Consider the following 14,172-nt stretch of genomic DNA (forward strand, 5'->3'; position numbering starts at 1 on the left):
CAGGCAGAGAGACTGAGATAGCGGAAAGGACTGAGACAGAAATGCAGAGACAAAGCGAGATAGAGAGTGAGATAGACACCCACAACCCATGAATGAATAAAAATGCACAAACAGCCAACTGCCTGAACCCGCAAGAACGGGGTCATGTGAATTGGTGAATAAGGTTAAGGTGAACGTCAGGCAGCATAGTCCCCTTTTGGAAATGTGCTGATTTTCTTGCAAGTGTGTTGTGTTGATAGATTCCCTGCAGTGTGTGCTCAGCTTCTCAAACAAAACCCCATGCTTTGACAAAGAGTCATCCAGACTCGAAACACCAGCTCCTTTCTCTTTCCACAGGTGCTGTCAGACCTTTGAGATTGTCCAGTAATTTCTGTTTCTGTTTCAGATTCCATTGTCCGCAGTAAATTGTTTTTATACACATGTATGCACGGCAAAGGAATTAACAAAACCTGTGACTTGTCCAATAGGAAATAATAGAAAAGGATTCGACCGGCATTTGAAACGGGACCTCTTGCAATCTCTCTAATTGCAACACCCAAGGTGAGAATCGCATCCCTAGAGCAACGAGCCTCCACTCAAGAAGCTGTTCAACTAAAGATACTTTTATTGCCATTCATAGCCGATCAGATATCTGCTGTCAAAGCCTAAAATTTTGGAAAAAATCAGGATGACAAGTAGAATGTTCATATTTCACCTCGATGACCTTTCATTGAAGCTGGGAAAGGTTCGAAATGTCGCAAGTTTTAAACAAGTGAAATCCAGGAGGGAGGAAACATAAGAACAGAAAAGGGCTCTGACAGGGTGGACGTCAGGAGAGATACACAGTGAGCAGGAAAGCAGAAACAAGATGCTGCAAATGTAACTGGACAACATGTCAGAAACAGTCAGCACGTCAAAAATGGGCAGCACGGTAGCATTGTGGATAGCACAATTGCTTCACAGCTTCAGGGCCCCAGGTTCGATTCCGGCTTGGGTCACTGTCTGTGCGGAGTCTGCACATCCTCCCCGTGTGTGTGTGGGTTTCCTCCGGGTGCTCCGGTTTCCTCCCACAGTCCAAAGATGTGCAGGTTAGGTGGATTGGCCATGATAAATTGCCCTTAGTGTCCAAAATTGCGCTTAGTGCTGGGTGGGGTTACTGGGCTATGGGGATAGGGTGCTCTTTCCAGGAGCCGGTGCAGACTCGATGGGCCAAATGGCCTCCTCCTGCACTGTAAATTCTATGAAAAAGCTTCTGCAGAGAGTGAATCTTTTTTTTGTTCCTGGGATGTGGGTGTTTGTTGCCCATCCTGAATTGCCCTTGAATTCTAAATGGCTTGCTCGGCGATTTCAGAGGGGTGCAGTTAAGAGTCAACCGCATCGTGGTGTGGGTCTGGAGTCATCGATGCCAGACCGGGTAAGGATGGCAGATTCCCTTTCCTTTCCTTATTCGTGAATCAGATGGGTTGTTACGACAATTAGCAATGGTTTCATGGTCATTATTTCACCTTTAATTCCAGATTTCTATTGAAAATCCCACCATCTGCCGTGGTAGGATTCGAACCCAGGACCCCAATACATTTCCCTGTCTTTAGATTACTAGTCCAGTGACAATACCACTATGTTGCCACCTCCCACTGACCTTTGATCCAAACTGGAAGAATTTTGAGAGTTAATAGTTTGTAAACAAATACAGAGTAAGGGAATTGGGGCTGCTTAGAACAGGGCTAAATCGCTGGTTTTGAAAGCAGACCAAGGCAGGCCAGCAGCATGGTTCGATTCCCGTAACAGTGTCCCCGAACAGGCGCCGGAATGTGGCGACTAGGATCTTTTCACAGTAACTTCATTTGAAGCCTACTTGTGACAATAAGCGATTTTCTTTCATTTTCATTTTTCATTCATTCAATAGAGAGGGGGAGAAGAGGAAATAACAAACTGTCTCGTGATAGGATGGAAGGCTGGAGTGCTTAAATAACAAAGTGGATGATGGTGGAAGGCAAAACTGGTTAATGTGATAGCTGATATTGCACAGCTCAGTGCTGGAGCATTCAACTCCAGATCATAGAAATTCCTGGTTCAGATCTGGGTGCGCATTTGGTGAATGGCTGTCCTGTTGAGTACCAGTTTGGAACAAGTTCGTATTCCATCTAAACTTGACATTTTGTAGGAGAAACCTGTCTCTGGTGAACAAGATCTGAAATAATAATAACAGGCAAGGGTATCAGGATAAGTCAGTTTGAAAAGTTAAAATCAGTCGCTTCCCTGGTGGTTAAGGTTAGGTGCTTTCACCACTATGACCGGTTCGAATCCTGGTTAGGGATTGACGACTTTATTACGAACCTGAATTACTTCCTGATTGAAAACAGGAAAAAGCTCTGTCAGAATTTGTGTCAGAGATTGCAATATCACATGTTGAGAAAAATACGAGGTACAAAGATAAGGACAGTGGTGTTGAACGATAGCGATGTTGATACATGGTCAAATCTGGGTGGTAACTTGTCAGACTTTACCGGTCATACTGACACAAATATCTCCCGGATATGGCTACAACTCTCGGGCTAAATGACAAGGAATCGAACTGAATTTACTGAGTCCCATGAATCAAAGGAACTGAAGACAAGGGAAGACGCTCAGAGAGTTTCACTCACTCGAGTATTGTAAATATTGTAAATATGCTCGCAGGTTTAGTGAGCGGGATATAATCTACTTGTGTTTTCCTTCACCTATGTTCGGTGTAGTGGGTGGTTTGGCCAGGGATGGTGTATCTTTTGTCCCAGGGATGGGCAGTAACCCGCTAATTGAAACCGCAGTCACCACTTTCTGCTAGCAGCAGGTGATTGGAGAATGCGGGGTAAAATACTCCTGCTTGTCCCTGTTCTTCCTACCGAGACACAGCACAGCAAATATCAACTGCCTTCAATGCATCAAGAAGGGTTTTATGAACAGACCGAATGACAGGCAGCCGGATCTTCAGCAGGAGTGGGATTGAAACACTCAATCTATAGAGATGGAGCCTAAATCACTCGATCACGCTACCATTTAAAATCACAAGTTAACTATTGCCTGAGTGACATCAACACTGAGTTAGAACATTACAAAATGGGAACAGTAAGAAGTCTTACAACACCAGGTTAAAGTCCAACAGGTTTGTTTCAAACACGAGCTTTCGGAGCACGGCTCCTTCTTCAGGTGAATGGAAAGGCTTGTTCCAGAAATGTTTATATAGACACAGTCAGAGATGCCCCGGAATGCGAGCACCTGCAGGCAATCAAATCATCAAAGATGCAGAGAGAGAGGTAACTCCAGGTTAAAGAGGTGTGAATTGTCCCAAGCCAGTTCAGTCGGTAGGCCTCTGCAAGTCCAGGCTTGTTGGTGGGGGCCGAATGTAATGCGACATGAATCCCAGATCCCGGTTGAGTCCGCATTCATGCGTGCGGAACTTAGCTATAAGTTTTTGCTCAGCAATTTTGCGTTGTCGCGTCTCCTGAAGGCCTCCTTGTAGAATGCTTGCGACAACGCAAAATTGCTGAGCAAAAACTTATAGCTAAGTTCCGCACGCATGAATGCGGACTCAACCGGGATCTGGGATTCATGTCGCATTACATTCGGCCCCCACCAACAAGCCTGGACTTGCAGAGGCCTACCGACTGAACTGGCTTGGGACAATTCACACCTCTTTAACCTGGAGTTACCTCTCTCTCTGCATCTTTGATGATTTGATTGCCTGCAGGTGCTCGCATTCCGGGGCATCTCTGACTGTGTCTATATAAACATTTCTGGAACAAGCCTTTCCATTCACCTGAAGAAGGAGCCGTGCTCCGAAAGCTCGTGTTTGAAACAAACCTGTTGGACTTTAACCTGGTGTTGTAAGACTTCTTACTGTGCTCACCCCAGTCCAACGCCGGCATCTCCACAAAATGGGAACAGGAATAGAACATTTTGCCCTTGAGCTCCACAGAACCATAGGCAAGGATTTTTTTTTCCACCTGTTACATCCTTGAACTTTCTAGCTCTGATGAAAGATCATCTGTTCCTCAATCTACAGACGGTGCAGTACCCAGTTTCATTAAATGGGGAATTCTTTTTCACTGTGGCAGTGAACCCAGCGTTAAGAAAGAATTACACCCGCCTACAAATTGAACCCAGACCGCAGAAGAGAAAAGCATCAAATCTTTACTTGTTATTATAATCTTTAGTGTCACAAGTGGGCTTACATTAACACTGCAATTAAGCTACTGTGAAAAGCCCTTAATTGCCACATTCCGCCGCCTGTTTGGGTACACTGAGGGACAATTCAGAATGTCCAATTCACCAAACAGCATGTCTTACGGGAGGAAACCGGAGCACCCGGAGGAAACCCACGCAGTCACGGGGAGAACGTGCAGACTCCGTACAGACAGTGACCCAAGCCTGGAATCGAACCTGGGACTCTGGCGCTGTGAAGCAACAGTGCTAACAGTGCTAACCACTATGCTACTGCGCCATCCACTAGATCACCAGGGAATCTGACAAACACTCTCCTAAGTCGCTGACCTTCAACAGTTTACCCATTTTTCCGCTTCAGCTCAATTGCACTGCAGAAAAGATTCTACTACAGTATGCTCTGCTTAATTAGGCATTTGTCACCGGCCATCGAGCCCGGGCCCTGGCGGTGAAAGCATTGATGCTAATCCATTAGCCCACCAGAGTGCCACCATCACCGGCTCAATGTTGCTTTGTCCATCATTCAGTGTGCCAGTAAATCAATTCTGCCTTGCTTTCTATCACAGAGCTACCCTTTTGTTTTTTTTTACTGAGTAACTCCTGACTGTCCAATCAGAAAATACTGGACATACCCAGCGGTGCTGTTTATGTTTATCTACAAAGGCACAAATTATTTAACTTTTCCTCACTCTGAAATTAAAATAATTCAACACTGATTTTGCCAGGGTTTAAAAGGTGTATTTTTGCGTGTGAAGAGGTCTTGATATCCACTGCCCTGCAGAAACACTTTCCTGGCTTGCATGCTCACCTCACACATGACATATCTCCACTTTGAAACACTGCAGCAGCATTGTCATCACTAACATATGACTGATCATACCTCTCAAAACCGACTGAATATGCTTTCTCAGGAGAGTGAGGGCTTAAGTAACTACGGCCTTGCAGATAATGAAAGGATTTGTCAGGATAGGCAAGCAGAAGATATTTCCACTTGTGGATGGAGGAGAACAAATGTAAGTTAGCCACCAGTCACCTTAATGCACAATTCAGTACCAACCAAAGATAGACAGAAAATTCCTTAAATACTCAGCAGATCTGGCAATGGCTGTAGAATGTGGAACCGAGTTAACGCTTCGGGTATGCACTCTGATGCAGTGCAGTTCTGATAAAAGGTCACAGAAGTTTGCAATATTTACTATTGTGATTTCACAAGATCAAGATCTGCAGTAATTTTCTTTTATTTACATGGAGAGTGCTGTGACTATGGAACCCATCACGAAAGGACTTGAAATTCACATCTGAACTGGGAACCCAGGAGTAAAATTCCATTGTGACATGAATAAGCAACCGCTGAAAGTGAAAAGGGATTCACCCAGTAAACACCTTTACTGACACAGCAGCACAGTCTCACCAGCGAAAGACCATAGGCTGGTTCAGCACAGTGGGCTAAATAGCTGGCTTGGCCAGCAGCATGGGTTCAATTCCTGTACCAGCCTCCCCGAACAGGCTCCGTAGCTTCATTTGAAGGCTACTTGTGACAATAAGCAATTTTCATTTTCATTCAGATACTTCACCTGTGCAAAGAGATCCAGTCCCCCGGCCTCATTTAAATTCCAGCTTTAAAAGTTCAAAGGATTTGATCCACAATCAGTGCATTCTTATTGCCAAGGCACATTTTAACTGTGCGTGGGAGGAAAAACACTTGTTTATTACAACCGCTGAGACTCCAGTCAGTTCACCTTTAATTGTATGCGTTCGTTTAGCTGTTAATTACACCCAGGACAGAACCAAGGTTCCTGTGAACTTTAATTTCTGCATTAGTTATTTTAACATTTTCATATCTTGGTCCTGTGGCTCCAATCGTAATTTAATCACTTTTTTAAAAAATCATTAATATCATAATTCAATGAACATCTTACGCTGCACTCAGTGCCTCACATCAAGTGCCCACTGCGCATGCGTCGGTCAGTTTTTCAATAGCGCATGTGCAACGTAGTTTGCGATAAGTAGTGGGGTCGGGCAGCAACAGGATGGAGGTGATATCAGTTCCGGAGATTGGGAGAAACGGCTACATCTGGAGGGTATTAGAGGTGGCGGAACGAGTGGGGAGGCTTCATAAACACCTAGTGAACACTACAAAACCCGAATAAGAACAGATCGGTGCTGCGCTCGCACCAAACGGGGTTGCGGCAGCAGCTGCCTGAGTTGGAGGCCCCGCTTGACGGCCGCTGTCTTTAGGGGGTAATGTGCAATAGGACGCATGCGCGGCCATCCTGCCCCAGTGAGCAGGAGGAGACAATCTTGTGAATTTCTGTCCTGGACTGATTGGTGGATTTTGGAAACTTTTATTTTATTTTTTCTAAAAATATAAAGTACCCAATTCATTTGTTTTCCAATTGAGGGGAAATTTAACATGATGAATCCACCTATCCTGCCCATCTTTGGGTTCTGAGTGTGAGATCTATGCAGACACGGGGAGAATATGCAAACTCCACATGGACAGTAACCTGGATTTGAACCAGAGTTCTCAGCAGTGTGAGGCAGCAGTGCTATCTACGGCGCCACCGTGCCACCCTGGAAACTCCTTTTGCAAAGATTTAAAAGAGGAGAATTTACACAACAAAACTGAAAGCAAGAGAAATCTTTGTTCTCAATTTGAATTCTGTATTGATAGTGATGATTTTTACTTACAGGATATTTGAAGGGAAGGATTTGAAGGCCGAAAACTGAAATCAAACATCAGACCAAACCCTGCCAGATTTACTCGATTCGTAAGAACCTGAGTGCAAGTATGTCTTTGGATAAAGATTCAAACATCTGTGTGACTGGAAATAGAGAAGAGTAATGTCATGGAGGGATATTGAGTCATTGGGGCAGCACGGTAGCATAGTGGTTAGCATAAATGCTTCACAGCTCCAGGGTCCCAGGTTCAGTTCCCGGCTGGGTCACTGTCTGTGCGGAGTCTGCACGTCCTCCCCGTGTGTGCGTGGGTTTCCTCCGGGTGCTCCGGTTTCCTCCCACAGTCCAAAGATGTGCGGGTTAGGTGGATTGGCCATGCTAAATTGCCCGTAGTGTCCTAAAAAGTAAGGTTGGGGGGGGTGTTGTTGGGTTACGGGTATAGGGTGGATACGTGGGTTTGAGTAGGGTGATCATTGCTCGGCACAACATCGAGGGCCGAAGGGCCTGTTCTGTGCTGTACTGTTCTATATGAAAAGAAGGATAATCATTTTAAATTAAATTGCTGCTTAACCAGGAGCCTGTGTAGCTTAACCAGGAGCCTGTGTAGGTCAGTGAGGACAGGGTGATGGGCGAGTGAATGAGACAGGAATTTAGATATATGCAAGTTTATCATGGGCTGAATATGGGAGGCCGACTAGTCAAACCAACAGGAAATAAAGGAATTGATGAGAGTTTCAGAAATATCCTGACTTAAATTAAAATATATCACCATTCTTTCATTGGCTGAGTCACATTTCAGAAACTGCCTCCCTAACAGCAGTGTACACCTACCTGCACTGCAAGGACTGCAAAAGTACAGGAAGGCATCTCACCACCACCTTCTCAAGATGAATTAGAAATTGTGAACAGTCTGGTTCAGAATCAGATAGCTGCCAGGTAGAGTGATGGTGTCAGTGTCTATGGACTGGAGCTTGTTGTGAGGACTGAAGACAATGACTTCAGTCTCCCCAATAATTAAATGGATGCAATTTCTGCTAATATTGAGCACTGAACGTCGGTGTGTGACTTGGAGGTGATGTTGTTTACATACACATGCAAACTTGGTCCTTCTAGTTGTTAGAGGTTAAGGATTTGGTAAATTCTGTCCTGTTGTCCTTTTCCTCTCACCTCTTAACTTACTCACACCCAACCCTGCCCTACCACTAACATTGAAGCCCAACCTTGTGTAGGTCCTGACCGGGTCACAAGTTCTTTTCCCTGAAGGACATTAGTGAACTAGTTGGGTTTTTACAACAATCCAGCAGCTTTTGTGGTCACTTTGTTTAGTGCCTGTCCACAAACGACCAGATTAATTCAGTTCAATTTCACAACCTGCATTTGTGTTTTTGGGGGTTGTCTCTCACTCTCTTTTTTTCTGTTTATAAATCAATTTCACAGGGTATTAGAGGAGCAGGATCCAGTTGACAAGCTCAAACTAAACATCAGGTCAAGATTGCAGGGAGGCATTTAATTCCTCAGAACCTGACCATCATCGGATTTTGAACATGGAAGGAAAAAGCGCTGTTCATACTGGTGAAAAACTGTACACTTGTTATGTGGGTGGACGAGGCACCCGTCAAACATCTGGCCTGTCAAAACAAAAGCACAGTCACACTGGGTCAAAACCATTCTCCTGCTCTGATTGTGAGAAGGGATTCACTCAGTTCTCCCACCTGCAGACACACCAGCGACTTCACACAGGGGAGAGGCCGTTCACCTGTTCCATTTGTGGGAAGGGATTCACTAGATCACCTGACCTGCTCAGGCACCATCGAGTTCACACTGGGGAGAGACCATTCTCCTGCTCTGTGTGTGGGAAGGGATTCACTCAGTCAAATGTCCTGCTGACGCACCAGAGAATTCACACTGGGGAAAGGCCATTCACCTGCCCCGAATGTGGTAAGGGATTTAGTCGGTCATCCCTTCTACTGATACACCAGCGATTTCACACGGGGGAGAGACCATTCTCCTGCTCTGATTGTGGGAAAGGATTCACTCAGTTATCTGACCTGCAGAAACACCAGACAGTTCACACTGGAGAGAGACCGTTCACCTGCCCCCAGTGTGGGAAAGGATTCACTCAGTTATCCCATCTGCTCACTCACAAGAGAATTCACACTGGAGAGAGACCATTCATTTGCTCTGAATGTGGGAAGGGATTCACAAATTCATCCAGCCTGCTGATACATCAGCGATTTCACACAGGGGAGAGGCCGTTCACCTGCTCCATGTGTGGGAAGGGATTTCCTAGATCATCTACACTGCTGAGACACCAGCGATTTCACACTGGAGAGAGACCATTCTCCTGCTCAGAGTGTGGGAAGGGATTCATTCAATCAACTGACCTGCTGAGACACCAGCAATTTCACACTGGGGAGAGACCATTCTCCTGCTCAGAGTGCGGCAAGGGATTCACTCAATCAACTGACCTGCTGAGGCACCAGCGAGTACACACTGGAGAGAAGCCAATCTCCTGTTCCGAGTGTGGGAAACGATTCACTGATTCATCCAGTCTGCTGATACATCAGCGATTTCACACTGGAGAGAGGCCGTTCACCTGCTCCATGTGTGGGAAGGGATTCACTCAATCAAGTGGCCTGCAGAAACACCAGCGAGTTCACACGGGGGAGAGGCCATTCACCTGCTCCAATTGTGGGAAGGGATTTACTCAGTCAACCCACCTCCTGACGCACCAGCGAGTTCACACTGGGGAGAAACCATTTACCTGCCCCAAATGTGGGAAGGGATTCACTCAATCAAGTGGCCTGCAGACGCACCAGCGAGTTCACACAGGGGAGAGACCATTCTCCTGCCTCAAGTGTGGGAAGGGATTCACTCAATCATCTAACCTACTGACGCACCAGCGAGTTCACAAGTAATTAAAGTGATGGGATTTTCATGTCAATCACATCCAGCACTCAACGATGTTCATTGCGGTCTGTTTCTGCTGATGCTAATAAACATCAGCCCAGTTATAGATGTTCATGTTCCTCATAGAGTCAAATAAATCAGCTTTCTGTCAAAACACAGTGTATCGAATCTTTTCACTATTTTAAAGTTATTTCCTTTTCCTATGCCCAGTCTTCTCCATCCTCACCTCGAACAACAAGTCTGAGGAACTCACGGAGCATCTTAGTCACTAAAATTGATCGATCAGCTGCCTCTGCAATCCCTGGTTTTCAGGAGTCAGAGTGGGCCTAGGTAGGATTCTCTTTCAGAGGGTTGGTGCAGCTCGATGGACAGAATGGCCCCTTTCTAAATCGTAGAGATTCTATGATTCTAAGTCATTTCAGTCATTACGTTTCCACACAAATTTCTACTGTGCTCATGAAACTCTTTCTGAAAGTTCCAAAGTTCAGCTAAATTAATTATTAATATTGAGCTGACCATTCCTCCTTCTAAGGACACTTATCCAGATCCATAGATAATGTCCAGGCTGTCGTAATACGAAACAACTGACATTTATCAATGTCATTGCTCATGCTGTGATGTGGAGATGCCGACATTGGACTGGGGTGAGCACATTAAGAAGTCTTACAATACCAGGTTAAAGTCCAACAGGTTTGTTTCGAATCGTTAGCTTTCGGAGCACAGCTCCGTCACCTGAGGAAGGAGCTGTGCTCCGAAAGCTAGTAATTCGAAACAAACCTATTGGACTTTAACCTGACTTCTTACATTGCTCATGCTGAATTAACATTAAATATTATTTTCAATTCATAACGGTTTCATTCCATTAGCAGTTAAAAACCTAAATTTTCCCCATACAATGGATTGATTAACAGCTTACTTATGTCACTCTATCTTACAATAATCGCCCATCCTTTCGTCATTCCTAATGGATTAGCATTTCAAAAGTTTTAATGATTTCCATTTTTTGAACAATTCATAATCGGATAAAATTCCTTCCACAAATCCTATGTATGATTGCGCAGTTCTTGGTTTATATTTTGCAGCACAATTCATAGCACAACTATTCTCATCTGGGATTCAAGGTATCTCTCTCGCATACAAATATACAGACACACAAGCAGCCAAACGTACACACATAAACAGATATTCAGATACACCGTTACAGGCAGACACACATACATACTCGCACACAAACAGAAATACACATACATACATATCGAACATACAACATACAGCGCAGAAGGAGCCTCTTCGGCCCATCGAGTCTGCACCGACTCACTTAAGCCCTCACTTCCACCCTACCCCCGTAACTCAATAACCCCTCCTAACCCTTTTTGGTCACTAAGGGAAATTTATCATGGCCAATCCACCTAACCTGCACGTCTTTGGACAGTGGGAGGAAACTGGAGCACCCAGATGAAACCCACACAGACACGGGGAGAACGTGCAGACTCTGCGCAAACAGTGACCGAAGCCGGGAATCGAACCTGGGACCCTGGCCCTGTGAAGCCACAGTGCCATCCACTTGTGCTACCGTGTTGCCCCTAAATACATACAGATACATACACTCTAAAACACATACATACACACAAAAACACACATACGCGCACATGCATTTATACACATGCGCATACATAAACGCACACACAAACAAACGCACACACACACACAAACAAGAACACACACACAAAGACACTTAGTTTTGTGCCACCGGCTTATCTGGGGGCGTGGCTGGGGTGTGATGCCGGAGGAGGCGTAGGGCTTTGAGGAGGGGGAGATTATCTCGGAGGCTCGAAGTCAATCTGATTTAATGATGTATCCATATTGAAAATCAAGCCACTGAATCATTGACATTCCATTAACTTGTGTCTTCTTGATTTACATTTTCATTCACAATGGAATATTGTTATCAGCAGCTTAGGACCATCTTCTCTGCCATAAGGATATAACAACCTCCTCGCATTATTTCGAAGAACTGGAGGAGAACAGCCATGAGCAATGATGGGCAATGTTCATATCCCAGTCAATGTTAAAAACACGATCTATCAGGTCAATATTATATTGCTGCCTGTGGGAGATTGTTGTGCGCAGATTGGCTGCTTCAAAGAATGATTAACTCCCCCATTTACTTGGCTGGAATATTTATAAACAGAAGAAATAGGAGCAGAAGTGGAGCACACCGCCCATCGAGTCTGCTCCACCATTAAATCAAATCGTGTTCAATATTCGGTTTCAGATTTATTTCCCAACTACTCCCCGTTTCATTAAATTCCACTAAAGACTGAAAATAATTTTATCACAACCACAAATGTACGGAATCCTAGCTCCCTAAATTTCTGTTTTAAATCCCCGTCCCTTCTCTTACCTATGTCGTTGGTACCGATGTGTACCACGACTTGTGACTGTTCCCCCGCCCCCTTAAGGATTCTGAAAACAAGGTCCGAGACATCATGGACCCTGGCACCCGTGAGTCAACATACCATCCGTGAGTCTCTTTCGCTGCCACAGAACCGTCTATCTGTCCCTCTAACTATCGAGTCACCAAAAACTATTGCTCTCCTGCTCTCCCTCCTTCCCTTCTGAGCCACAGGGACGGACTCAGTGCTGGAGATCCATTCACCGTGGCTTACGCCTGGCGGTCGTCCCCCTCAACAGTATCGAAATCGGTATACTTGTTACTGAGGGGAACGACCACAGAGGATCCCTGCACCGACTGCTTCCTCCCAGCCCCTCTCACCATCACCCATCTATCTTGATTCTTTGGAGTAACTACATCCCTGAAGTTACTATCTATGACCACCTCTGCCTCCTGAATGATCTGAAGTTCATCCAGCTCCAGCTCCAGTTCCCTAACGCCGTTTCTGAGGAGCTGGAGAAGGGTGCACTTCCCACAGGTGAAATCAGCAGGGACACTGATGGCGTCACTCACCTCAAACATTCTGCAGGAGGAACATTGCATTTCCTTCCCTGCCATCCTCTCTAGATAAAAAAAAGGAAAGAAAGAGCTTACCTGTTATTCAACAGATCATTAAATACATGAAGAGCAAAGGACATAAAAGAAAATGCATAACAGGGTAACACAAGGTACACAATGTAACTACATAAACACCGGCATCAGTGAAGCATACAGGGTGTAGTGTTAATGAGGGCAGTCCATAAGAGGGTCGTTTACGAGTCTGGCAACAGTGGGGAAGAAGCTGTTTTTGTGTCTGTTCATGTGTGTTCTCAGTCTTTTGTATCTCCTGCCGGATGGAAGAAGTTGGAATAGTGAGTAAGCCGGGTGGGAGTGGTCTTTGATTATGCTGCTCGCTTTCCCCAGGCAGCGGGATATGTAGATGGAGTCAATGGATGGGAGGCAGGTTCGTGTGATGGACTGGGCTGTGCTCACAACTCTCTGAAGTTTCTTGCGGTCTTGGGTCAAGCAGTTGCCACACCAGGTTCTGATGCAGCCAGATAGGATGCTTTCTATGGTGCATCTGCAAAAGGTGGCGAGAGATAATGTGCACTTGCCGAATTTCCTTATCTTCCCGAGGAAGTATGGCACTGTTGTGCTTTCCTGGTGATAGCGACGACGTGGGTGGACCAGGACAGAGTTTTGGAGATGTGTACTCCTAGGAACTGAAACTGTTAACCATCTCCACCTCGGCCCCATTGATGATCATAGGGGTGTGTATAGTACTTTGCTTCCTGAGGTCAATGACCAGCTCTTTAGCTTTGCTGGCATTGAGGGATAGATTGTTGTCGCTGCACCACTCCACTAGGTTCTCTATCTCCCTCCTGTATTCTGACTTGTTGTTATTCGAGACACAGCCCACTATGGTCGTATCGGCAGCAAACCTGAAAATGGAGTTGGAATCAAATTTTGCCATGCAGTCGTGTGTGCATAGGGAGTATAGTAGGGGGCTAAGTACGCAGCCTTGCGGGGCTCCGGTATTGAGGACTATTGAGGAAGAGATGTTGTTTATTCTTACTGATTGAAGTCTGTTAGTCAGAAAGTCGAGGATCCAGTTGCAGAGTGAGGAGCCAAGTCCTAGGTGTTGGTGCTTTGATATGATCTTGGCTGGGATTATAGTGATGAAGGTGGAGCTATAGTCAACAAATAGGCGTCTGGTGTAGGAGTCCTTGTTGTTGAGATGCTCTAGGAATGAGGTTACAGCCAGGGAGATGGCATCTGCTGTGGACCGGTTGTGGTGGTATGCAAATTGTAGTGGATCAAGGCGTTCTGGGCGTATGGAAGTGATGCGCTTCATGACCCACCTCTCGAAGCACTTCATTACGTCTGAATCAGTATTCAGCACCGGTATTATGGTGGTCCTCTTGAAGCTGAAAGAGGTCAATTATGTTTTCCCTCCTGTTTTTTGCCTC

General features: G+C 45.4%; 1 protein-coding gene across 8 annotated transcripts in view; it reads left to right on the forward strand.

The window, feature by feature from the left end:
- Positions 1 to 9,922, forward strand: part of LOC119951689 (gastrula zinc finger protein XlCGF57.1-like) — a 35,016-nt gene extending 25,094 nt beyond the window's left edge. For 2 of the 8 annotated variants that reach the window (XM_038774919.1, XM_038774921.1), the window contains exons 3-5: positions 386 to 540; positions 6,873 to 6,968; positions 8,296 to 9,922. In XM_038774919.1, the coding sequence (XP_038630847.1) occupies positions 8,403 to 9,776 (1,374 nt within the window). In that variant the 5' untranslated portion in view covers positions 386 to 540; positions 6,873 to 6,968; positions 8,296 to 8,402 and the 3' untranslated portion in view covers positions 9,777 to 9,922. Of the gene's footprint in view, positions 1 to 385; positions 541 to 6,174; positions 6,508 to 6,872; positions 6,969 to 8,295 lie in introns of those variants that run through there. The other 6 variants (XM_038774920.1, XM_038774916.1, XM_038774923.1 and 3 more) reach the window with 6 other exon arrangements.
- The last annotated feature ends 4,250 nt before the right edge of the window (positions 9,923 to 14,172 follow it).

This window comes from Scyliorhinus canicula, chromosome 17 (genome assembly GCF_902713615.1).
Source record: "Scyliorhinus canicula chromosome 17, sScyCan1.1, whole genome shotgun sequence".
NCBI classification, from domain to species: domain Eukaryota; kingdom Metazoa; phylum Chordata; class Chondrichthyes; order Carcharhiniformes; family Scyliorhinidae; genus Scyliorhinus; species Scyliorhinus canicula.